This window comes from Pristiophorus japonicus, chromosome 5 (assembly GCF_044704955.1).
Source record: "Pristiophorus japonicus isolate sPriJap1 chromosome 5, sPriJap1.hap1, whole genome shotgun sequence".
NCBI classification, from domain to species: Eukaryota; Metazoa; Chordata; class Chondrichthyes; family Pristiophoridae; genus Pristiophorus; species Pristiophorus japonicus.
The window spans coordinates 236,952,367-236,978,325 of record NC_091981.1 but is presented as its reverse complement, the minus strand read 5'-3'; the positions used below and the strand labels follow the sequence as shown (position 1 = coordinate 236,978,325).

The window sequence follows — 25,959 nt, the reverse complement described above, 5'->3', positions numbered from 1 at the left end:
CCCCAAAAAACGTCCAAATTCTCCCATCCACCTGGTTTCATTTTCCCACCTGCCCCATTTGCCCTCATGATTCAGACAGCACCATTACCCTTCTCTCCAATGTTAGTTGCCCATCCACCTGTTGGACTGTTGGATGGCGGGCCAGCTGAGGATAGTGGTAGGAGTATGAGGATCAAGGGGGAAGCACAGTGATTCTTTCCAGACTCACTGAATAGCACCCCAGAGTTTCACTAATTCTTTAATAATGCATTGTTACTTTGTTACAAAATAGTGTATTTTTGACTACTTGTAAGCAATGCAACAGGACATCCATTGGTTATAAATAGTAAAAATAGATATGAGAGTGGTTTCAAGACTGAAATTTGAGATTTTAATGTAGTTAAGAACAATGGGGCAGATTTCTGAATCTTCTGCGCTCCATTTTACGCCCCAGAGCAGCAGCAATGGTGGCGCTAAAGTCTTCTGGGTGGGCGGTCAGCCTCCAGCGTCCCGCAGGAATCCTCAGGTCCGGTTTTGCAGTGGCACGGAGAAGCACCGCCTGGAAGAGCTGCGCCGGTGTGCAATGCCCCTGATTGTGACACTGGTGCTAGTTTTGACTTCAACCCGACCCGTACGCCTTGAAGCGCACCCCGCAGTGAACGCCCGGGAAATCAAGCAGTCCAACTATAATGACTGCAGAGTGGTAAGTAATGGACTCCTAAGGTAAGTGTGATTGTTTTTTTGTTTAATTTTTTTTTGCGATTTATGTTGTGATGGCGTGGACAACAATCTGGGAACGATTTTGTTGTTTTTATTTTAGGTATTTTTTTTCTCCCCAGCGTTCCCAACCCGGCTCTTTAGCTTAGGATTTTTCCATGCTAGCACCCAAGAGAGGTGTACAAAGCCTCTCTTAGCGCTGCGCCCTCTGACTCGGGGCCCTGCTGTCCAATTTTGCTTATTGATGCGCAAACTTTACGGCCTGTTGCCATTACCGCCCCAAAATCATCAAAGCTGAAAATCCAGTCTAATTTTTTGATTTATAATTTTATCTGAACCTATTGATGGCGATATTGCATTGTAATCAGCAACTTGCACTTGTATCCATGTATTTGTGAGCTGATCAGGATCAGTATATGCGGCTTTTACATTTTTAAAACTCCAAGGAAAAATTCTTATCGACTCCATTACACCATCACATTAGAATAAACCTCCTTTGGCCATCTGTTGCCATCCTTCACCTCTCTCTCCCTCAAACCCCCTCCCCCCCCCCCCCCCCCCCCCCCCCGCCACTGTCTAAGCCCTCTCTGGCCCTAACTTCGACTCCCCTCCCCAAAATGTTTTCCTACCCTAAAGGACCCACTGCCCATTCCCCAATCTCAGCTTACCTTCCAGGTCAACCTCCCTGCTGCCAAGTCCCTCCAACTGGACCCTCGTTTCTCGCCAATTCAGCTGCTCCAACCGATCCCCGGTGATCTCAATGATGGTGAGCCTCCGACCAGCTCCAACTACAGGTTTGGGCCCTACCTTCACTCCTCACCCTCACGCAAGAGCCTTCCCTCCATCCCTCCAGCGACGTTCAGGTCTCCATCTCTCCGGCGACGTTCGGGCCTCCATCTCTCCGGCGATGTTCGGGCCTCCATCCCTCCGGCGACGTTCGGGCCTCCATCCCTCCGGCGACGTTCGGGCCTCCATCCCTCCGGCGACGTTCGGGCCTCCATCCCTCCGGCGACGTTCGGGCCTCCATCCCTCCGGCGACGTTCGGGCCTCCATCCCTCCGGCGACGTTCGGGCCTCCATCCCTCCGGCGACGTTCGGGCCTCCATCCCTCCGGCGACGTTCGGGCCTCCATCCCTCCGGCGACGTTCGGGCCTCCATCTCTCCGGCGACGTTCGGGCCTCCATCTCTCCGACGACGTTCGGGCCTCCATCTCTCCGACGACGTTCGGGCCTCCATCCCTCCGGCGACGTTCGGGCCTCCATCTCTCCGGCGACGTTCGGGCCTCCATCTCTCCGACGACGTTCGGGCCTCCATCCCTCCGGCGACGTTCGGGCCTCCATCTCTCCGGCGACGTTCGGGCCTCCATCCCTCCGGCGACGTTCGGGCCTCCATCCCTCCGGCGACGTTCGGGCCTCCATCCCTCCGGCGACGTTCGGGCCTCCATCTCTCCGGCGACGTTCGGGCCTCCATTTATCCGCCGATGTTCTGGCCTCCTCCCAGCCGCTGGCCCCACTCAACGGCGGAGTCTCTGTCGAGAACATGGTGTGCACAATGGCTGTGGTCACTCTAACCTATTTGACCTCTCCTTTCACAAAGTGGACCTCTGACCATCCCAATGCCTGCCCTCAGTCAGACCTCGGTTTTCTCATCACCTGATCGAAGGGCACTGCTCAGCATCGAGCTTACGGCTCGCATCCTGCTGTAGGCAACTCGGCTCATATAGCAGTGCCTTGTTTCCAGTCGTCTTGCACCCCCTTGCTACTGGACCAAGACCTTGCTCTGCTAAGCCCGTGTGGTATCCGGTGTGCAACGGCACCCCATGTTAAAAAACCTCATGCACAGGCATCTTCCACTCTTCAAAATAAATTTCGGGACCTGGAACGTCAGGATCCTCATAGACAACTCCAACAGCGACAGACTGGAAGGCCGCACCACCATCGTTGCCCAGGAACTTATACGCTTTGATGTCGACATCTCCGCCCTAAGCGAGACCTGGCGGGTAGGGGAAGGCCAGCTCAAAGAACAAGGTGGATGTTACACGACCTTCTGGAAAGGCAATCCAGAGGAAGAATGCCGCCTCCACGGAGTCGATTTTACCATCAAGAGCGAGCTGGTCGACCTCCTCAGCGACTCCCCCTGCAGGATTAGCGAACATCTCATGACTCTCTGGCTCACCCTACCCCGGAACCAGTGCACCACGGTTATCAGTGTGTATGCCCCAAAGAGGGATTTTACTCCAGTCTCGAACAATCCCTGTCCCGCGTTCCTACGGATGATTAACGGATCCTCCTTGGTGACTTCAATGCCAGAGTTGGTAAGAACACGAACCTCTGGGGAGGCGTGATTGGCAGAGAGGAGGTAGGGAAAACCAACTCTAGCGGTACCCTGCCTAGAAAATGCCTAGTACAAATTGCCTAGAACACGACCTTGCCATCACCAGCACTTTGTTCCGCCAGAGGGACAAGTACAAGGCATCATGGCAACACCCTCGCTTCAAGCATTGGCACCTGCTCGACTATGTCATCGTTCAAGTAAGGGATCGCAAGGAAGTGCACATCACCTGCACCATGACCGGAGCCGATGGCTGCTGGTTGGACCACCGCCTAATCTGCTCCGTCATCAACATATTAATACCATCATCATAAGCAGTCCAGCAGAATCGAGGAAGACTTGCTTCCACTCTAAAAACGAGTCCTTAGGTGGCTGAACAGTCTAATACGAGAACCACAGTCCCTGTCACAGGTGGGACAGATAGTCATTGAGGGAAAGGGTGGGTGGGACAGGTTTGCCGCATGCTCGTTCCGCTGCTTGCGCTTGATTTCTGCATGCTCTCGGTGATGAGACTCGAGGTGCTCAGTGCCCTCCCGGATGTATTTCCTCCACTTAGGGTGGTCTTTGGCCAGGGACACCCAGGTGTCAGTGGGGATGTTGCACTTTATCAGGGAGGCTTTGAGGGTGTCCTTGTAATGTTTCCTCTGCCCACCTTTGGCTCGTTTGCCGTTAAGGAGTTCCGAGTAGAGCGCTTGCTTTGGGAGTCCCGTGTCTAGCATGCAAACAATGTGGCCTATCCAGCGGAGCTGATCAAGTGTGGTCAGTGCTTCAATGCTGGGGATGTTGGCCTGGTCAAGGAACCTAACGTTGGTGTGTCTGTCCTCCCAGGGGATTTGGAGGATCTTGCAGAGACATCATTGTTGGTATTTCTCAAGCGACTTGAGGTGTCTACTGTACATGGTCCATGTCTCGGAGCCGTACAGGAGGACGGGTATTACTACAGTTCTGTAGACCATGAGCTTGGTGGCAGATTTGAGGGCCTGGTCTTCAAACACTCTTTTCCTCAGGCGGCCGAAGGCTGCGTTGGCACACTGGAGGCGATGTTGAATCCCATCTTCAATGTTTGCTCTTGTTGATAAGAGGCTCCCGAGGTATGGGAAATGGTCCACGTTGTCCAGAGTCATGCCGTGGATCTTGATAATTGGGGGGCAGTACTGTGCGGCGAGGACAGGCTGGTGGAGGACCTTTGCCTTACGGATGTTTAGCGTAAAGCCCATGCTTTCGGTATGCCTCAGTAAATACGTTGACTATGACTTCGAGTTCAGCCTCTGTATGTGCGCAGACGCAGATGTTGTCCACGTACTGTAGCTCGACAACAGAAGGTGGGGTGTTCTTGGACCTGGCCTGGAGACTACGAAGGTTGAACAGGTTTCCACTGGTTCCGTAGTTTAGTTCCGCTCCAGCGGGGAGCTTGCTGACTGTGAGGTGGCGCATGGCAGCGAGGAAGATTGAGAAGAGGGTTGGAGCGATGACTCGGCCCTGTTTGAACCCGGTCCGGACGTGGATTGGGTCTGTAATGGATCCGTTGGTAAGGATCACTACCTGCATGTCATCGTGGAGCAGGCGGAGGATGGTGATGAACTTTTGGGGGCATCCGAAACTGAGGAGGACGCTCCATAGACCCTCATGGTTAACAGTGTCAAAGGCCTTTGTAAGGTCGAAGAAGGCCATGTATAAGGGCTGGTGCTGTTCCCTACATTTTTCCTGCAGCGGTCATGCTGTAAAAATCATGTCCGTTGTGCCCCGTAGTGGACGAAATCCACACTGTGACTCTGGGAGGAGCTCCTCAGCCACAGGGAGAAGACGGTTAAGGAGGACTCTAGCGATGACTTTCCCAGTGGCTGATAACAGGAAGATTCCTCTGTAGCTATCGCAGTCAGACTTGTCCCCTTGGTCAGCAGTGGGGTGGGGCCTTGGGTGTTTGGACTGTAGGTGGCCTTGGCTGCGATGAAGAATCCTCACACATCATGGCTGTCGGCCAGCTGCTGTATCTCCTGTGCTTTCTCCATCCATCACCTGTTCTTTAGGTCCCGAGTTTTTTGTTGGACCTCAGCCTTAAGCCGTCTGTAATGCTGCCTTGCTGCTCCCGAGTTGGGTTGTTGTTTAAGGCTCAGAAATTGTTAATATAGCCCCAAAGCAATGGCGGCAACAGAAGCAGTGCCGCAGAAAAATCAACGCTGGGGCACTCAAAGACTCTCCTAAGAGAGCCCTATACAGTCGGCGCCTCACTGCTAACCTGGCATCCCTTGATGACGCAGAGTGGCCACAGTGCTTGATCTGCCCTCCAGGCCATCATAACCAGTGCCTGCGAAGAAACGTTCAGTCACTCGACCAGGAAACACCAGGACTGGTTTGATCAGAATGACCAGGAGATCCAAGAGCTAATAAATCACAAGCGCAGGGCATTTCTGAACCTAAAACAACAACCCAACTTGGGAGCAGCAAAGCAGACGGCTTAAGACCAAGGTTCAACAAAAAACCTGCGACCTGAAGAATAGATGGTGGGTGGAGAAAACACAGGAGATTTAGCAGCTGGCCTGCAGCCATGATGTGCGAGGATTCTTAACCGCAGTCAAGTCTACCTACGGCCCAAGCACCCAGGGCCCCACCCCACTGCTGACCAAGAACGGGGAGATGCTCATTGAGGACACCGAGGCAGTCAGGACCCGCTGGAAGGAGCACTTCGAAGATCTACTTAATCGAGACTCTGCCTTTGACACGAGTGTCCTCGACTCCATTCCGCAGCATGCTACCCGCCACCACCTCCCCAAAACTCCAGCCCTGCACGAGGTAGAAAAGGCCATCCGTCAGCTCAAGAACAACAAGGCATCGGGAATGGCTGGAATCCCCGTCGAGGCACTAAAGTATGGCGGAGAGGCACTATTGGCACGAATGCATGACCTCATCTCTCTCATCTGGAAGGAGGAAAGCATGTCGGGAGATCTCAGAGATGCAGTAATCGTGACCATCTTTAAAAAAGAGGACAAGTCCTGTTGTGGGCCACTGGGAAAGTCATCACTAGAATCCTCCTCAACCGTCTTCTCCCCGTGGCTGAGGAGCTCCTCCCGGAGTCACAATGCGGATTCCGTCCACTATGGGGTACAACGGACATGATCTTTACGTCGCTCGACAACTACAAGAGAAATACAGGGAACAGCACCAAAGCCTTGTACATAGCCTTCTTTGACTTTACAAAGGCCTTTGACACTGTTAACCACGAGGGACAATGGAGCATCCTCCTCCGTTTCGGCTGCCCCCAAAAGTTTGTAGCCATTCTCCTCCTGCTCCATGATGACATGCAAGCCGTGATTCTGACCAACGGATCCACCACAGATCCAATCCACGTCCGTACCGGGGTCAAGCAGGTCTGCGCCATTGCGCCAACCCTCTTCTCGATCTTCCTTGCTGCAATACTTCACCTTGCGCTCAACAAGCTCCCTGCTGGAATGGATCTAAACTATAGAACCAGTGGGAACCTGTTCAACCTTCGTCGCCTCCAGGCTAGATCCAAGACCGTCCCATCCTCTGTCATCGAACTACAGTACACGGATGACGCTTGCGTCTGCGCACATTCAGAGGCTGAACTCCAAGCCATCGTCAACATCTTCACCGAGGCATACGAAAGCATAGGCCTTCCACTAAACATCTATAAGACAAAGGTCCTCCATCAACCTGACCTCGCCACACAGCACTGCCCCCCAGTCATCAAGATCCACAGTGTGGCCTTGGACAACGTGGACCACTTTCCATATCTCAGGAGCCTATTATCAGCAAGGGCAGACATCGACGACAAGGTTCAACACCACCTCCAATGTGCTAGCACAGCCTTCGGTCGCCTGAGGAAGAGTGTGTTTGAAAATCAAGCCCTTATATCTGGCACCAAGCTTATGGTCTACAGGGCTGTAGTGATACCCACCCTCCTGTATGGCTCAGAGACATAGACCATGTACACTAGACCCCTCAAGTCGCTTGAGAAATACCAACAACGATGTCTCTGCCAGATCCTACAAATCCCCTGGAAGGACAGATGCACCAACGTTAGCTTCCTCGACCAGGTCAACACCCCAGCATTGAAGCACTGACCACGCTTGATCAGCTCCGCTGAGTAGGCCACATTGTTTGCATGCTAGACACGAGACTCCCAAAGCAAGCGCTCTACTCGGAACTCCTTAACGGCAAACGAGCCAAAGGTGGGCAGAGGAAACATTACAAGGACACCCTCAAAGCCTCCTTGATAAAGTGCAACATCCCCAGCGACACCTGGAAGTCCCTGGCCAAAGACCGCCCTAAGTGGAGGAAGAGCATATTAAAAAGAATTTTGAGTTGAATTTACCATTTTACCAGGTTGACCACGAAGTTCACATCAGTTAAGGACATCTGAAGTTGTGTGACCATCAATTCATTTCTTTACTTGACAGCTGCAATTGTGTTATAAAAGCTCCCATATCACAGCTGTTCATTTTCCAAGATCAAAAGTTATTTCTTATTGCATTTGGAAGGCACATTGAGCTTTTTGCAGATTGCTAGTGTTTGGAACAATCACTCTATCCAGTGTCACCTCATTGGAATAACTTCTCTCACCATTGACAGATCGCTTCTGTCATCTCAAGTTCACCTGCCATCCAATACATTGGCATCGGTGCCCTTGAAATGATCTCACCGTAGTCCTCAGAATCCTACCACGATCATCCCCAACATCAGCAGCACCGGGCACACCAGCAGCACTAACAACAACACCAACCTTCTCCACAATCAACTGATTCTGCACGGGACACGGGGCATCTGCACCCGACTATATTGCTGCCCGGGAGGCCACAGATGGCCTCACCATGGACAGATTTACTTCACTTGATGCTGTACACCCTGGCTGTGACATCTATGCCAGGTTGGCACCTCCCCACACCAACACCATAAAGAATCCCTACAATGACCAAGCCATTCATTTTACACTCATCTCCATTGCGGGGGTTACCATTATATCTCACCATTCACTGCAACTCACTAAGACACTTCCAAAGGTGCACACAAATCTGTCCAAGAATACAAAGTGTTCAAAATAAAGGTTTCAATATTTGACTGCACATTAACAGAAACTTTACTTTAACATTGGCTAAAACACCCAAGTGCCTGCCCTTGCGTGTTGTTAGTTGATATGATTGTACTCGGATGAGGGTGAGTGTGAGGGGTGGCTAGTGAGATGGGGAATTGATAATGTAGATAGGGATGGGTGGAGGTGCAAGGTAACTTGGTGTGAGTAAAGATGTGTAGGAGTATGGTAAGGAAGACAGAATGATGGGGATGTGATGAGTGGCACAACAGAATGATGTTGCGTGTGGCTTTGCAGTAACGTTTATAGAGTCAGTCATCATGGCACAGAAAAAGTCAATTCGGCCATCAAGTCCATGCCAGCTCTCTGTGGAGCAATCCAGTCAGTCCCATTCCCTTGCTCTATCCCCATAGCATTGCAAGTTTATTTCCCTCAAGTGCTTATCTAATTTCCTTTTGAAATCATTGATCTTCTCTCCTTCCACCTCCCTCACTGGCAGCGAGTTCCAGGCCTAAAAAAGCCTAAAAGCCTCGAGGCCTAAAAAAGTTCTTTCTCACATCCCCCTGTATCTCTTGCCCAAAAACTTAAATCTGTGTCCCCTAGTCCTTGTACCATCAGCTAATGGGAACAGCCTTTGTCTGTCTACCTAATCCAAACCTGTCATAATCTTGTACGCCTATATCAAATCTCCCCTCAACTTCCTTTGCTCCAAGGAGAACAACCGCAGCTTCTCCAACCTAACCTTGTAGCTAAAATCCCTCATCCCTGGAACCATTCTGGTAAATCTCTGCACTCTCTCAAGGACCTTCACATCCTCCCTAAAGTGTGATGACCAGAACTGGATGCAATACTCTAGTTGTGGCCTAACCAAAGTTTTATAAAGGTTCAGCATAATTCCCTGCTTTTGTACTCCATACCTCTATTTATGTAGCCCAAGATCCCATATGCTTTGCTAACTACTCTCTCAATATGTCCTGCCACCTTCAAAGATCTATGCACATGAACCTCCAGGTCCCTCTGTCCCTGCACACTCTTTAGAACGGTGCTATTAAATCTATATTGCCTCTCCTTATCCCTTCTGCCACAAGGCATCACCTTACACTTCTCTGTATTAAATTCTATCTGCCACTTGTCTGCCCATTCTGCTAACCTATTTATATCCTGTTGCAGTCAATTGGTATCCTCCTCACTGCCAAGTTTGGTATCGTCGGCAGATTTTGAAATTTTACTCTGTATTCCAATATCTAAGTCATTTATAGCTCAAATAAAACAGTGGACCTAGCACTGACCCTTGGGGAACACCACTGTCCACCGTCCTCCAATCTGAAAAACAACCATTTATCATGACTCGCTGTTTTCTGTCCTTAAGCCAATTTCTTATCCAAGCTGACCCTCCTATTCCACGAGCCCCAATTTTGTTAACCAGCCTTTTATGTGGTTCCTGTCAAACGCTTTCTTAAAATTCATATCGGCAACATCCACTTCATTTCCTTCATCAACCTTTTCTGTTACTTAATCAAAAAATTCAGTTAGATTAGTCAAACACGATCTGCCTTTACAAATCCGTGTTGGCTCTTAACTAACTTAAACCTCTGCAAGTGCCTGTTAATTTTTTCCCTGGTTATTGTTTCTAAAACCTTACCATCACTGATGTTAAACTGACCGACTTGTAGTTACAAGGATTATCCTTTCACCCTTTCTTGAACAAGGGTGTCACATTTGCTACTTTCCAATCCTCTGGCATCTCCCCCACATCTATGGAAGATTGGAAGTTTATGGCAAGCCATTTTGTTATCTCCACTCCCACTTCCCTTAGCAACCTGGGATGCAAGCCATCCGGACCAGGAGACTTATCCACTCTAAGCATATCCAGCCTTTCCAGTACATCTGCCTATCAGTTATCACCCCATCCATTACCTCTACCATCTCCGCTTCTATCAATATTTTGTCAGCATCCTCTTTAGTGATCCACTGAGATGATTGAAAGGTTTGCGCCACTGCAGCCTGGTCCTCCTGACGACATCCCTGCTTTTATCCTACTGTGCAATGTGCAATCAGGCTACGTTGATCACCTGGGGAGGTCTCTTCCGCCCATTGGAAGGGAAGAGAACTTCTCTGCGTGTTGTGACTCCCTCCATAAGCATATGGAGGGAGTCATGGAAGAGCCTGGGTGCAACTGTGCATCTTTGTGCATTGCTTGTCAGTGTTTTCAGCACTTCAATGCTGTAGAACACTGAGAGCACAACTGCAAAATCAATTTGGACATGGTCGCTTTAAGGAAACCGGCTGATGATGCATCATCAAATGACGGGGTTAACAAACCCAATCAATGTAAAATCAGTTCTACACAGCGGGCTGGAGCCAGCAGTGAGGTTGGGACCCGCCACCTACCTCGGCCGCACCGGACCTATCGAGGTAAGCGAAATCGCGGCCGAGCTTCACAATCTCAGAATAAGGGGTTGGCCATTTAGGACTGAGATGAGGAGATATATCTTCACTCAAAGGGTTGTGAATCTTTGTAATTCTTTACCCCCAAAGAACTGTGGATGTTCAGTCATTGCGTATATTCAAGATAGAGGTTGACAAATTTTGGGGAACTAAAGAAATTAAGGGATATGGGGATAATGCGGGAAGGTGGAGTTGAGGTAGAAGATCAGCCATGATCTTGTTGAATGGCGGAGCAGGCTCGAAGGGCCAAATAGCCTACTCCAGCTCATTTTTCTTATGTTCATGTTCAGTTCTTGGCCAAACATTGGGTCAAAATGTGTTTAACATTGGGTCAAAATGATATGTATATAGTTTTTCCAACATTGCCTAAAATCGAATAGTAAATTGTAAAATGTTTGCAATGTTGTAGGAAAGACATTCAATGACAATGAAATGAAGATTGACGGATTATTGTAAAATGTTTAATATTTATGTCTTATTCAGGAAATGACCGGACTTAAGAAAAGTGTAGAATCTAACACACTGTCTCTAGAAGCACGCTATGCAATGAAACTAGAGGATCAATGCTCAGACCTGTATAAAAGGATGAATGATGACAATTCTTATCTAAAAAAAATGTATCTAAAGGTAATGATTACATTTTATTTCCTCTGTTAGGCTATAATGAATATTCTGGTATATTTTGTGTTTATGGAGTGAGGACAAGAAGTTCATTTCACCATAAATCATGCTGCAGTCTTCAATTTAACCATTAACAGATAGATGCATGAATAAATATTGAGATAAAACAAATAAGCTTATGTTCAGAATTTGGGCCCATTTTCTCAATCAATAGATTACCAAATCCTTGTCTTTTTGTTGACACAATTTTATTGCTTAATAATGTACATTAAGTGAAATAATAGTTCTTAGTTTGATATGGTTTAATTTATTGACTACTTTGTGTCTATAAAGTTCTGCTGTTGAATTCTGAAGAACTGAATTCTGTGACAGTGTAAGAAAAAAAAATGCCATGACTTTTTTCTATGGGTGCAATTAATAATTTAACATTATTTGTTACTCCATGTGTGTGAAAAATCAGTTTGACTTGATATATGGGAAATAACTCTAAACATCTGACAGCAGTATATGGCATTCCAGTACAAAATCTTGTTCAGTGGTAGAGCACATGACTTGGGAAAATGTGAGGTTATCCACTTTGATAGGAAAAATAAAAAAGCAAATTATTATTTAAATGGGGAAAGATTACAACATGCTGCAGTATAGAGGGATCTGGGTGTCCTTGTACATGAAATACAAAAAGTTAGCATGCAGGTACAGCAAGTAATTAGGAAGACAAATGGAATGTTGTCCTTTATTACAAGGGGAATGGAATATAAAAGTAGGGAGGTCCTGCTACAAGTGTACAAGGCGTTGGTGAGATCACACCTGGAGTAATGCGAACAGTTTTGGTCTCCTTATTTAAGGAGGGATATACTTGCATTGGAGGCAGTTCAGAGAAGGTTCACGAGGTTGATTCCTGAGATAAAGGGGTTGTCTTATGAAGAAAGGTTGAGCAGGTTGGATCTATACTCATTGTAGTTTAGAAGAATGAGAGGTGATCTTATTGAAATATATACAATTCTGAGGAGGCTTGACAGGTAGATGCATAGAGGATGTTTTCCCTGGTGGGGAACTAGGGGACATAGTTTCAGAAAAAGGAGTCACCCATTTAAAATGAGGAGCAGTTTCTTCTCAGAGAGTTGTGAATCTTTAGAATTCCCTACCCCAAAAAGCAGTGGAGCCTGGGTCATTGAATATATTTAAAGTGGAGATAGACAGATTTTTGAACAATAAGGTGTTGAGGGTTATGGGGAGCGGGCAGGGAAGTGGAGTTGAGGTCAAGATCAGATCAGCCATGATCTTATTGAATGGTGGAGCAGGCTCAAGGGGCCAAATGGCCTAATCCTGCTCCTGTTTCTTATGTCCTTATTGTAAGGCGGGGTCGGGGCGGGGGGATGGAGAAATGGAGCGGTGGGAGGAGAGAGTGCTGAGAAAGGGGAATTCAAATCAGCAGAAGATTGAGGTGTTGAACAGCCAGTGATTAGGGAAGGAAAAATACATCAATTGGAGGGTAGCTAATGCTGTGGATGGGAAATGCAGTGGTGGAGAATGTTCCTGTAAGTGGGGAAATGAAGTGGTGTAAATTTATTCTGTAAAGGGGCAACTGCTCAGTTCATCTGCTGAGTTCAGGTTGCGGGGTTTGAGGGTCAAAAATCTAGTCACTGGATAGGGTGTTGAGGACAAAATGAAACTCAATGTGCGGGGAGGCGTATATCTTGCTTAGTGTATGAACTGAGGATTTGAGAGATAGATTTCTCGGTGGTGGGATTGTAAATCTACTCAATTTGAGGAGTGGTTGCTCAGTGGGTGGGTGGAGGTTAAAGGCCGAAATCTTGCCATGGTGGGGGGGGGGTTACAGAATGAAATCTTGCTCAGTACACATGACTTGTTTTTATGTCCTTATTGCACTAACAAGAACAAATTACTTTATAGTAACTGATCTCATCGAATTAACCTGAATCATAGAATCATAGAAATTTACGGCATAGAAGGAGGCCATTCGGCCCATTGTGTCTCTGCTGGCCAAAAAAGAGCTATTCATCCTAATCCCACTTTCCAGCTCTTGGTCCATAACCCTGTAGGTTATGGTACTTCATGTGCATATCCAAGTACTTTTTAAATGCTTTGAGAGTTTCTGCCTCTCCACACTTTCAGGCAGTGAGTTCCAAACCCCCACCACCCTCTAGATGAAAAATGTTCCCCTCGATTCCCCTCTAATCCTTCTACCAATTACTTTAAATCTATGACCTTTGGTTATTGACCTCTCTGCTAAGGGAAATAGGTCCTTCCTATCCACTCTATCTAGGTCTCTCATAATGTTATACATCTCAATTAAGTCTCCCTTCAGTCTCCTCTGTTCCAAAGAAAACAACCCTAGTCTATTCAATCTTCTCTTAGCTAAAATCCTCTAGTCCTACAACATTCTTGTAAATCTTCTCTGTACCCTCTCTCGTGTAATCACATCTTTCCTTAATGTAGTGACCAGAACTCTACGTAGTACTCTAGCTGTGGCCTAACTAGTGTTTTATACGTTTCTAGCATAACCCCACGACTCTCATATTCTGTGCCTCGACTAATCAAGGAAAGTACCTGTATGCCTTCTTAACCACTTTATCTACCTGCCCTGTACCTTCAGGGATCTATGGATATGCACGCCAAGGTGTCTCTCTTCCTCTACAACTTTGCCACAGGACCAAGACATAGTTCTGTCAAGACCGTGTGGTGGCTGATGTGCAATGGTCACCACACGTTAAAAAATCCACGCAGAGGCATTTTCTGCCCTTTAAGATGTAACATTTATAACACCTGTGTGCCCATTGTTTTTGGTGTGAAGAGCGTCATCCTCGATACGAGGGATTGCCTAGTAATAGTACTTCTCAATATCCAACCATTTATTAAGTTTTCCCTTGCCTTATTGGCCCTTCCCAAATGAATTACCTCGCACTTCTCCAGATTGAATTCAATTTACCGTTTTTCTGCGCACCTGACCAGTCTATTGATATCTTTCTGCAGTCTGCAGCTTTCTTCCTCACTAACTTCTTAATCATGCCCCCGACATTGAATTCTAAATAATTGATTATAGATCACAAAAAGCAAGAGACCTATTTCTGAACACTGCGGAACCCCATTGGAAACAGCCTTCCAGTCACAAAAGCATCTATTGACCATTACCCTTTGTTTCCTGCCACCGAGCCAATTTTGAATCCAATTTGCCACTCTCCCATGGAGCCCATGGGCGTTGACTTTTCTGACCAGTCTTCATGTAGGACCTTGTCAAGAGCCTTGCTAAAATCCATGTAGACTACCCATCAAACGTGCTACCCTCATTGACCCTACTTGTTATCTCCTCAAAAAATTCAGTCAAGTTAGTCAGACACGACCATCCCTTAACAAATCCATGCTTACTGTCCTTGATTGACCCACGCCTTTCTAAATGACAATTAATATAGTCCCTCAGAATTTTTTCCAATAATTTTCCCACGACCGAGGTTAGGCTGAATGGCCTGTAATTACTCAGTCTATCCCTTTCTCCCTTTTTAAAAAGAAAATGATACAGCATTAGCAGTCATCCGGCATCACATCTGTAGCCAGATGATTTTCAGAGCTTCCGCTATTTCCTCTTCCATTTCCTAACAGCCTGGGATACATTTCATTTATGCCTGCCAATTTATCTACTTGCAAATATGTTAAACCTCTTAATACCTCCTCTCTCACTATGTTTATCTCATTCAATATTTCACACTCCTGCTTAATTAAAATGTCTGCATTGTCCCTCTCTTTAGTGAGGACAGATGCAAAATATTCATTAAGAAATACCTACACCTCCCTCACTACACAGATTGCCTTTTTGGTTTCTAATAGGCCCTACTCTTTCTTTAGTTATACTCTTGCTCTTTATGTATTTATCAAACATCTTTGAGTTTTCCTTGATTTTACTTGCCAATATTGTTTCATGCCCTCTCTTTGCATTCCTAATTTATTTTTTAATTTCACCCCAGCACTTTCTGTACTCCAGGATTTTTGCAGTATTTCATTCTCGGTACCTGACATAATTTTCCCTTTTTTGTCTTATCCTACCCTGTATGCCCCTTGACATCCCAGGGGCTCTAAATTTGGGAGTCCCACCCTTTTTCTTTGTGGGAACATATTTGCTCTGAACTCTCCCTATCTCCTCCTTGAATGCCTCCCACTGCTCTGACACTGATTTACCTTCAAGTAGCTGTTTACACCTACTCAATACCATAACTACACTAAATCAACTGAATTATGATCACACCCTTGAACATCAACATCATTCAGAAAAAAACGTTTTTTGTATATTTCGGAAAATATGTTACAACATAAATGTCATTGTGCAGACATCTGCTTGTGCATACAAATTTATATTTGAATCTTCAAGGACAATGAGGGTCAATAACTTGAAAAATCTATTCTTTGCAGGCTGTTGTATTTAATTTTTAATCTTGCATGTACCAAGATTGTTTTGGAATTAAAAAATGTGGGATGAGGGAAAACTGGGGTAATGCAGTGAATTGCCACTGATTCGCTCTTCTGGACCTTATGCATGAATACTAATGGTATGCAGTTCTCCTCTTTCTGTTTTTAGGAGGCCTACGTGAAGTCTTATCTCAGTTCATAGTGGGTTTAGGTCTACAGCATAAAAATGCCCATAACTTGTCAAAAATTGGCAATGTTTCTTAGGCCATAAGGTCAATGCTGTATGAAGTGGAAAATAGGAGAAGGAGCTTTATATTCCATTTACTTTAATATTGCAAAGTATGGGCTCAATTTTCCCGGGTGATTTGCACTTTTTTTGGCACGTGCCGTTTTTTTTGGCATATTTATTTTTTTCAAAGTTTCCCCTGCGATTTGCACCGGCATAACTGACTTAGTTATGATTTTTCTAGGCCAGTTTTTTTTGGTGTCATTCCCTCATGTCTGCGCCGGTTTTTTAATCATTTTTTGCAGTTTTGCCAACATTCTTTTCCTCCTAGGTCGACGTATCTGGCCACTCCCGAAAAACCTTCTGGGTTAAGAAAACCAGCATACATTGACAAATCGGCACTGAAAGTTGGCATTGTTTTTAAATCGAAGATTTTGGAGGGAGTCAAGAACACTGTAAAAATCAATAATAAACTTCAACTTTTTTTACCTGTCAACGTAGTAAATGGAAGTTTGTTGGATTTCAGAAGTTGTCTTTTTTTTTTACTCACTCACACACCACCACTGAAAGTCTTGAAGCAGGGCTGGTGGGTCATAGCCTTGGCCGGCAGAATCGGCCCCGCGCCCGGACACAGGCTCGGCTAGAAAACAAGCCGTGGAGGCGAGGGCGGAGGGGAAGGGGAGAGAGAGAGAGAGAGAGAGAGAGAGAGAGGTGCCGATCGGAAGGCTTCGAGCCCGGGGAGCGAGGTGCCGATCGTAAGGCTTATGCAGACTGAGCCCGGGGAGTGAGTTTCTGATCGTAAGCCTTCTCCACTAAGCCAGGGAGTGAGGTGCCGATTGGAAAGCTTCTGAAGACTGCAATGAGAGTGGGGGGGTGGGGGGAAGAGAGAAGGGGAGAAGTCACAAGACTGCAATTAGTAAAGGGGGGGGAGGGGTGATCACAAGACCTTGGGTGTGGTCCATCCATACAGACCTTGGGGAGAGAAAACTGTGAACCTGTACTGCCTACTTTCCTGCTGTTTTGAGCTTCTTTCAAAGGTAAAATTTAAGTAGTGGGGGCAATACTAACAATGCCATACTTTGTGTGAGCCTTCTGCATCATGGTGCTACGTAGGAGACAAATTGATTCGACATCATCACGCTAGGAACATCAGAGCGCATAGGGTGCTGGGCAGGAGGCCTTACCCACCTCGGGTATATCGAGATAGGTGTTCGTACCTCCACCTGAATGATGCAGACTGTGTCAGAAGGCGGTGTTTCCGCAAAGAAGTTGTAACTGAGATCTGTGAGTTGGTCAAAGCAGACCTGCAACCTAGAAGCATCAGGAGGACTGCTTTGTCAGTTGATGTGAAGGTTACAGCTGCACTTTCATTCTATGCCTCCGGCTCATTTCAAGCTACAACTAGGGATGTGTGCGCCATCTCTTAACATGCAACACATGTCTGCATTTGCCAAGTGACAGCTGCACTGTATGCATAGAGAAAGTTCCCCATGACCACCTAAACAATCTATGACAGGGCTGTGGACTTCTCCAGGATTGCTGGCTTCCCAAAGGTACAGAGCTGCATTGATTGTACCCACATCGCCTTGCGAGCACCTTTGGAGGATTCCGAGATGTACAGGATTTCCACTCCATTAATGAACAGCTCGTGTGTGACAACATGCATCGTATCATGTCAGTCGATGCATGATATCCTGGGAGCACTCATGATGTGTTCATACTATGCGACAGCGTTATATTTGCCATGTTTCAGCAGCAGCCAGAAGGGCAGAGCTGGATACTGGGGAGACAAAGAGTACGGCCTCGCCACCTGGCTCATGAAAGCCCCTACACGTAACCCGGACGGAAGCTGACCGTGAATACAACATGTCGCACATTGCAACGCGCAGCATCATAGCGAGGACCATTGGCACCTTGAAACAGCCTTTCCAATGCTTCGACCATTCCGGAGGCTACTTGTTTTTCTCCCCTGAGATTGTCGGTCAGTTCACTGTTGTGTGCTGCATGCTGCATAACTTAGCCATCATGAGGCAGCAGCACCTGATAGTGGAAGACCCACCTGAGGTGAGAGTGGCTGATGATAATGATGTGGAAGATGCAGATGACGAGCAGGAGGAGGACGACGAGGATGAGGAAGCCATGCAAGTGCCTGAGGTCGGAGCACGACGGCGGAGGAGAGCGGGCCATCGTGCCCCTTTAACGATTGCTCGAGCCTTGCGCCAGCAACTCATCCGTGAACGCTTTACTGATGCCTGAGGGCTCAGCGACAACTATTCCACATGGACCATGTTTACTGTTTGGAGCTGTTCTGTAATGTGTTGTGTTAATGGAACAAATAATGGAAATTATTCAGTTTTAATGTAAAATATGTTTTATTCAAAATTTAGCAAACAGTTCTTTTGTACTTGCAAGAATAATTTTATTAAAGTTTACTTTAAAATCACTCTTTTAAACTTGCAAATTTACATAACTTACAAAAAACTTTTAATTTGAGAACAGTTACAACAGTAATAATAATAACAACAACAACAGCAAAGAAAGGCTGCACACACCCATCTCTCCTCCACCTTATTCTAAGACCGCCCGCTGCGCTTGGCCTTGGACTCTCCACCACCCCTGCCCGCAGGCAGTGGCACAATGTTTCTGGGCTTGGTACCAAGCTTATTCTTTCTAAGATCTCGGGTACTGCACACCTCGTGGGGGTTGGGGGGGTGAGGGGCGGCGGGGAGGGTGGGTGCGTCGGTGGCAGGCAAGTTGGAGGGCCCAGCTTTGGGCTCTTCAGAGGCTGCTGTGGGGATTGAAGTGGGAGTAGCAGTTGATTCTGCCAATGGGCTTGGGGTCTGGGCGTGTTCCCTTATTGCAGCAGCTAACTCCCAACATGCCGTCTCTCATGCGCCCTGACAGTGTCTCAACGACCTGCAACATTCTCTCATGGTCAGTGACAGTGCATCAGCTACCTCTAACATTCCCTCTCTCACGACTACTATTTCCTCACTGATGGTCCCGGACATTGTTCCCATTACTCGTGTCATTGCTGTTACTTGTCCCGACAGTCCAGCTACCTCATTATTCACCCCACTGATGGCATCCAGGAGTGATCGGGCAAGATCAATGCTCTCCCCACTCAATGACATCATCTGAACCACATCTGTTACATCCTGCGTCTCAGAAGAGCGCGGTCGAGCTCTCCTTCCCCTCCTCCCCACGGGTGTGGCTCGCACCTCACCACTGGGATCTGCAACCTCAGAAGGTGTGGCCTTGGGTGTGCCTCGCTGCACCACACCACTGGGATCTGCAACCTCGGAAGGTGGGAAACCATGGAATGTCCCACCAACACTCAAACCACTAGTCACGGGAGGGGCTGTCACCTCCATGAGCGGCACCTCCTCCAAAGTCAGCACAACAGTGGGAGCTTCATCCAGCTCCATCCACTCCCCCTCACCCTCATAAATGGATTGGAAGATGTTCTCCTCTTCAAGCTTGTCCGCATCTGCATCTTCTTCTGCATCGTCAGGATTGGCCTCAAGTTCTGCAAAATATAACAGAAAAGACAAATGATTAGCAGCAGAGGAGGGGGCAGGGTGAGTGGCATGAGTAAGCTCCCACAGCGCAGGCCAGGCAGCAGGCTGATTTGAAGGACCATGATGAATTTGCAGGATTTACCTTCTCCCTCGAGTGTGGGCCCAGCTTGTGCAGTACTGATTGCTTTTCTCCAGGCAGGACCCATCAAAGCAGCGACCGTCTCTTCCAAGGGTGTCAGTGGCTGCAGATTTGTTGGGCCTTCTCGTGTTTGAGTTCTTTCCCTTTTATTATGTGCCACCTTCCTCTGCAAAGATGAAAATGCAACTTTTTAGAGAGGGTGTCTTTCTGCTGGGTGGGACATATACAGCTGGTCACATTTATAATTGCAATTGAATAAATGAAAATATTACTTACACTAACTACTTGACCAAGGTCCTGCCACTTCTTTTTACACTGGTGGTGGTCACCATTACGCAGTAATCTTCTGCAACTTGGTTCCAGCGTTTCTTCATTTCTTTGGGTGGAACTTTTATTTGACCTCTGCTGGTGTGCAGCTCCTGCCATCTGTTCTCAATTACAGTAACTAGTGCCTCTACTTCTTCCTGTAAGAAATTCTTGGTCTTTGCACTGCATTGCATCTTGTACTGCTGCAGCTCCGATTTTTCCAATGCTCTTACACAACACTCCTTCTCACACACACAGCTGTCTCTTTAAAAATGGCCAATTGCCAACTCGGAACTGTACTGGCCATGCGCGTCCATTGCAACGATGTCAGAAACATAACTTTTTTTCCCGCGCATGCGCAGAAGGTGCGGCATCATTTTTCAGTGCAGACAGCAGGCTCCACCCCCCGAGGACACGCTGCGCGCCAAATTCGAATTATAGATTGGGGAAACTTTGGCAAATAATTTCCGACACATTTCTGGCCTAGAAAAACGGGCGTAACTCTGGCAATACGCCAGAAAACAGGCTTAGGCAAAATTGAGCCCATTGTGGTGGTACTAGGGTGCGCTACAAAAAGTGGTGTTGTTGACCTGTGCCTCTGACAACATTGCCACTTCAGCCTCCATAAACACTTGATAACAGAGATAACATGCTTTGCTTTGGCAATGACAAACTGAACTGTTTTGTTTCCACTGAGGTGATATTTCTCAGTTGATATAAATCTGTGACTGTGTGCTAAAGCAGTGTACATTGATTTAAAAAAAAACTTGAATGGAGGGAAAATACAAATGTAAGATTCTGTATGTATATTTGTATGCAGTAAGGGGAAAATACTGTCTTTGAAATAATCCTATTGCACAGTATGCTCACCGTAGCTCATTGTATTAACTAATTTGTTTTAATTGTTGCAGAGAATTGAAGTCCTTCGCCATAGCTTCAGACAGCAGCTTCGCAATGCAATAGCAAAGATCAGAGCTGATTACAAGGCTAGTATTACTGAATCTATTTATATTTACCTTTAATATTGGTACCAAAAAGGATGTTAGAAATGATCAACAGATTTCCGGATTTAAAAAAAATTTGCCTCATTTATGCATAATCTGATTTTTCTATTCCTTATAGTTTATGAATCTTAAAGTTATCTTAAGAGTCTTCAGTACTGATATTCAACTAAGGTACTTTTTCTAGATTTCTTTCTTTTTCACTCTGCGCATCTGTTTTTTTTTTTGTCCTGTACATATTTATTTCTTTGGTAGGTTCGGGGAGATGTCACGCATTACTCTGAATTGCAGACGTTGAGGCATTTAGACAGTTGTACAACATTAAGTGCCTCCTTCACCCAACCAGGTGCAGTTCAATTTCTAAAGTGCTTATTGCACATGTTGCACCATGTGTCAGTGTGATGGGAAAATCATTGGCCCAGATTTTCCTGGGGACTTGTGCCATTGTAATGTTGTAGAGACCCTTGAACATGCGAAAGAAAGGAAATTATGAGTAAACGACTCGCATGATTAATTATGCCACCACATAGTTCTCATAATTTTTCTTTCACTTAGTTGTTACCCTTGTTGAAAAGTTTGAAAGTAATTATCATGGCTCCGCCCCCATTAAAATCAATGATGATTGCGATTTTCCTGCACCTAAGGCAATTTTTACCCCACTGCCATTTAGACTGAATAATAATAGTGCTGGTGACCTGTTGGCGGCATGATTAATTGACTGAGAAGAGGATTCGTGTGAAAATGCTCGTATCATTTAGAAATGAGAAAAGCCAATTTTGTGTGAAATTAAATTCAGAAAGATGGGGAATTCGGACTGTCCGTGTTAGAAATGAATGATTTAATCACCCATGAACACTCACTATTGGATTTGGATTGTTATTGTTCTGTCTGTTCTTGGGGCAAACTAATTGAAATGGCCTCCAATAACAATTGGTTGGTTGAAAGCTGTAAATATTAAACTATTGTAAATCATTTGGATTATAAAATGCAGACTTAGAAGTTTAAGGGCTAAAAATTCGTGATCACCACGAGAGTTGCCAGTGTCACAGCGGCCTTGGGTTAATGGCCTCTGAAAATGGATGAAGCACTACCAGAGAAAACCTTGCGTTGGAGGCTCAAGATTTTTAGCCCAGCGCTAACTTACCATGGCATCATCATCATCATAGGCAGTCCCTTGGAATCGAGGAAGACTTGCTTCCACTCTTAACATGAGTTCTTAGGTGGCTGTACAGTCCAATACGAGAACCACAGTCTCTGTCACAAGTGGGACAGATAGTCATTGAGGGAAAGGGTGGGCAGGGAGCCTGGTTTGCCGCACGCTCCTTCCGCTGCCTGCGCTTGATTTCTGCATGCTCTCGGCGACGATACTCAAGGAGCTCAGCGCCCTCCCGGATGCACTTCCTCCACTTATGACGGTCTATGGCCAGGGACTCCCAAGTGTCAGTGGGGATGTCGCACTTTATCAGGGAGGCTTTGAGGGTGTCCTTGTAGTGTTTCTGCTGCCCACCTTTGGCTCGTTTGCCGTGGACGAGTTCTGAGTAGAGCACTTGCTTTGGGAGTCTCGTGTCTGGCATGCGAACTATGTGGCCTGCCCAGCGGAGCTGATCAAGTGTGGTCAATGCTTCAACGCTGTTGATGTTGGCCTGGGTGAGGACACTAATGTTTGTGCATCCCAGGGGATTTGTAGGATCTTGCGGAGACATCGCTGGTGGTATTTCTCCAGCGACTTGAGGTGTCTACTGTATATGGTCCACGTCTCTGAGCCATACAGGAAGGCGGGTATTATTATGGCCCTGTAGACCATGAACTTGGTGATAGTTTTGAGGGCCTGGTCTTCAAACACTCTTTTCCTCAGGCGACCGAAGGCTGCACTGGCGCACTGGAGGCGGTGTTGGATCTCGTCATCATTCCTATCATATCTTGTTGATAGGAAGCTCCCGAGATAAGGGAAGTTGTCCATGTTGTCCAGGGCCACGCTGTGGATCTTGATGTCTGGGGGGCAGTGCTGTGCAGCGAGGACAGGCTGGTCAAGTACCTTTGTCTTACGGATATTTAGCATAAGGCTCATGCTTTTATACGCCTCGGTAAATACGTCAACTGTGTCCTGGAGTTCAGCCTCTGTGTGTGCACAGACACAGGCGCGTCCGCGTACTGTAGCTCGATGACAGAGGTTGAAGTGGTCTTGGACCTGGCCTGGAGACAGCGAAGGTTGAACAGCTTCCCACTGGTTCTATAGTTTAGTTCCACTCCAGCGGGGAACTTGTCAATTGTGAGGTGGAGCATGGCAGCAAGGAAGTTGAGAAGTGGGTTGGGGCGATGACACAGCCCTGCTTGACCCAGGTCTGGATGTGAATTGGGTCTGTGATGGATCCGTTGGTAAGGATCGTGGCTTGCATGTCGTCTTGGAGCAGGCGGAGGATGGTGACGTATTTTTGGGGGCATCCGAAACGGAGGAGGACGCTCCATAGACCCTCGCTATTGATAGTGTCAAAGGCCCTCGCTGTTGTAAGGTCAAAGAAACATAGAAACATAGAAAATAGGTGCAGGAGTAGGCCATTCGGCCCTTCTAGCCTGCACCGCCATTCAATGAGGTCATGTATAAGGGCAGGCGCTGTTCCCTGCATTTTTCATATAACCATATGACACCCTCCTGGTGGCATTAGTGCAGCCATGGTAGTCGAAGTTCTCATCCAGGAACGGCGTTCGATGTTCCACCAGCCTCTTCAAGCGAGGCAACGGAGTTCACTAAGCATTGTGGGAAATTAAAAGGCAATGCCTTCTGAACTAATAAAAATTAAAATGAAGTGAAAAATGCAGTTTTCAGCCCTGACTGCCTTTTTTAAAAAAAAAGTTAACATCAAAAAGAAGTCCCAAATGGGAGTTTTCAGCTCTTTAAGCTGAATTTCCTTCCGAGCTTCAAAAAATGGGATAAGTGCTTCAGCACTAACACAAATAGCTCAGCAAGCCAGGGAAAAAGCACCCACCCACAAAATGCAGCTTGCCCAACCAGTGGGTCAACAAGAAGAGGCAGCCTGCCCAGCCAGTGGGACCGCAGGCAGATCATTCTATTCTGGATATCCCGGCTGTTTGTGATGGATCCTTCTGTCTGATTCCTCTTTGGCTTCCTCCTCTTCTGCGTCTTCCTCTTCTGTGTCTTCCTCTTCCCTCTGCAAGCGGATGCTGTAAATTTGAAATGGCAGCATAAAATGCCTGACCTGCTGAATGTTTGCAGCTCTTTCTGTCTTCTCAGAGACCTTCCTTTACCACCCAAGGCCTTGCAAGCGTCCAGGAACACTCCCTACACACTTAAAAAAAAACTTTTACCTGCTATTGCAGCAAGCCATTACTTAAATAAAATTTTTAAAAATCCAGTCCAAAAGCTTAAATGCAAACTTACCTGAAATATGTGTGCATCCCTTTAAGAGGTGCTGACAGTGCCTCTGTCAGTCTGCATGGCAAGCTTAGGACAGAGCGCTGAACTCAGTGCAAAGGTCCAAGTTCGTCGTGGTGACGTTGAGCACTTCTCCCTCATTTTAATTTGTAGGGCGATTGATTTTACTGGCAGCGCAGTCAGGCCTGGGAAAATGGAGTATACCGCGGGACCCACCACCAACTGGCGAAAGAGTGGCGACCACTCTTTTTTTGATTTTTTTTTGCCGGTGACTGGATTTTTGGCTCTAAATTTTACAACTTAAATGTTCACCATTTCAACACGTTTCACTAAATTTAATCCATTCTACAGCTATGAGCCTGCAAGTTCTGCAGTAGCCAAAATGGAAAAAAATGGGCCACTGCTTTCAATTTATCCTGATTAAATTTTAATGAGAAACAACAGACTCATCTGATTTAATTTAAGGCACGTACAAAGGTTTGTACTTAGATAATTTTAACTCTTATTATAGCACGTGTGACATAGTAAAACATCCCAAGGCGCTTCACAAGAGCATAATCTGACAAAACCGAGCCAAAGAAGGAGACATTGGGACAGGTGTGCAAAAACTTGGTCAATGAGGTAAGTTTTAAGGAGAGTCTTAAAGGAGAAGAGAGAGTCGGAGAGGTTTAAGGAGGGAATTCCAGAACTTTGGGTCTTGACAGCTGAAGGCATGGCCACCAATGGTGGGGTGAAGGAAGTCAGGGATGCACGAGGCCAGAATTGGAGGAATGCAGAGTTCTCTGAGGACTGTAGAACTGGAGGATGTTACAGAGTGGCATTGCCATGGAGGGATTTGATCACATGGATGAGAATTTTAAATTTGAGGCTTTGGTGGACCAGGAGCCAGTGTAGGTCAGTGAGCATATTGGTGATAGGTGAACGGGACTTGCTGCGAGTTTGGATATGGGCATCAGAGTTTTGGATGAGGTAAAGTTTATGGAGGATGGAAGATGGCAGCCCAGCCAGGAGAGCATTGTAATAGTTGAGTCTGGAGGTCACAAAAGTATGGATGAGGGTTTTAGCAGCAAATGGGCTGAGGCAGGGACGAAGATGGGCGAGATTACAGACAGCGAAGTCTTGGTGATGGAGAGGATATGGGTTCGGAAGCTTAACTCAGGGTCAAATAGATGGCAAGTTTTCTAACAGTCTGGTTCAGCCTGAGACAGTGGCCAGGGATGGGGACAGAATCATTGATGAAGGAACAGAGTCTTTGACGGTAGCCAAAAAATGGCTTTGATCTTCCCAGTGTTTAATTGGAGGAAATTTCTGCCCATCAGCATGAGCTCTGCAGCATGAGAACATAGAGGTAGTGGAGGGATCGAGAGAGGTGGTGGTATGGTAGAGCTGGGTGGAACCTGATGATGTTCTTTCGGATGATATCACTGAGGGATGGCAGATAGATGAAAAATAGGAAGTAGGCCAAGGATAGATCTTTGGTAGGTACTCTAGAGGTAGCAGTTTGGGAGCGGGAAGCGAAATCATTGCAGGAGATTCTCTGCTATCACTGGATATATAAGATTGGAGCCAGGCTAAAGCTGTCCCACTCAAGTGTAGAATGGAAGTGAGGTGTTGGAGGAGGATAGTGTGGTAAACAGTGTCAAAGGCTGCAGGTAGATTGAGAAGGATGAGGAGGGATAATGCACCATTGTTGCAGTCACATATGATGTAATTTATGACTTTGATTAGAGTCGTCTCAGTACTGTGGCAGGGGTGGATACCTGATTGGAGAGGTTCAATCATGGAGTTACGGGAAAGATGGATATGGATTTGGG

The 25,959-nt window shown here is 46.7% G+C and overlaps 1 protein-coding gene across 3 annotated transcripts in view; it reads left to right on the top strand.

The window, feature by feature from the left end:
• c5h10orf67 (chromosome 5 C10orf67 homolog) overlaps positions 1-25,959 on the top strand; it is a 475,763-nt gene that overhangs the window by 25,252 nt on the left and 424,552 nt on the right. For all 3 annotated transcript variants that reach the window (XM_070881415.1, XM_070881414.1, XM_070881413.1), the window contains exons 3-4: positions 11,005-11,148; positions 20,665-20,739. In XM_070881415.1, the coding sequence (XP_070737516.1) occupies positions 11,005-11,148; positions 20,665-20,739 (219 nt within the window). The remainder of the gene's footprint in view (positions 1-11,004; positions 11,149-20,664; positions 20,740-25,959) is intronic.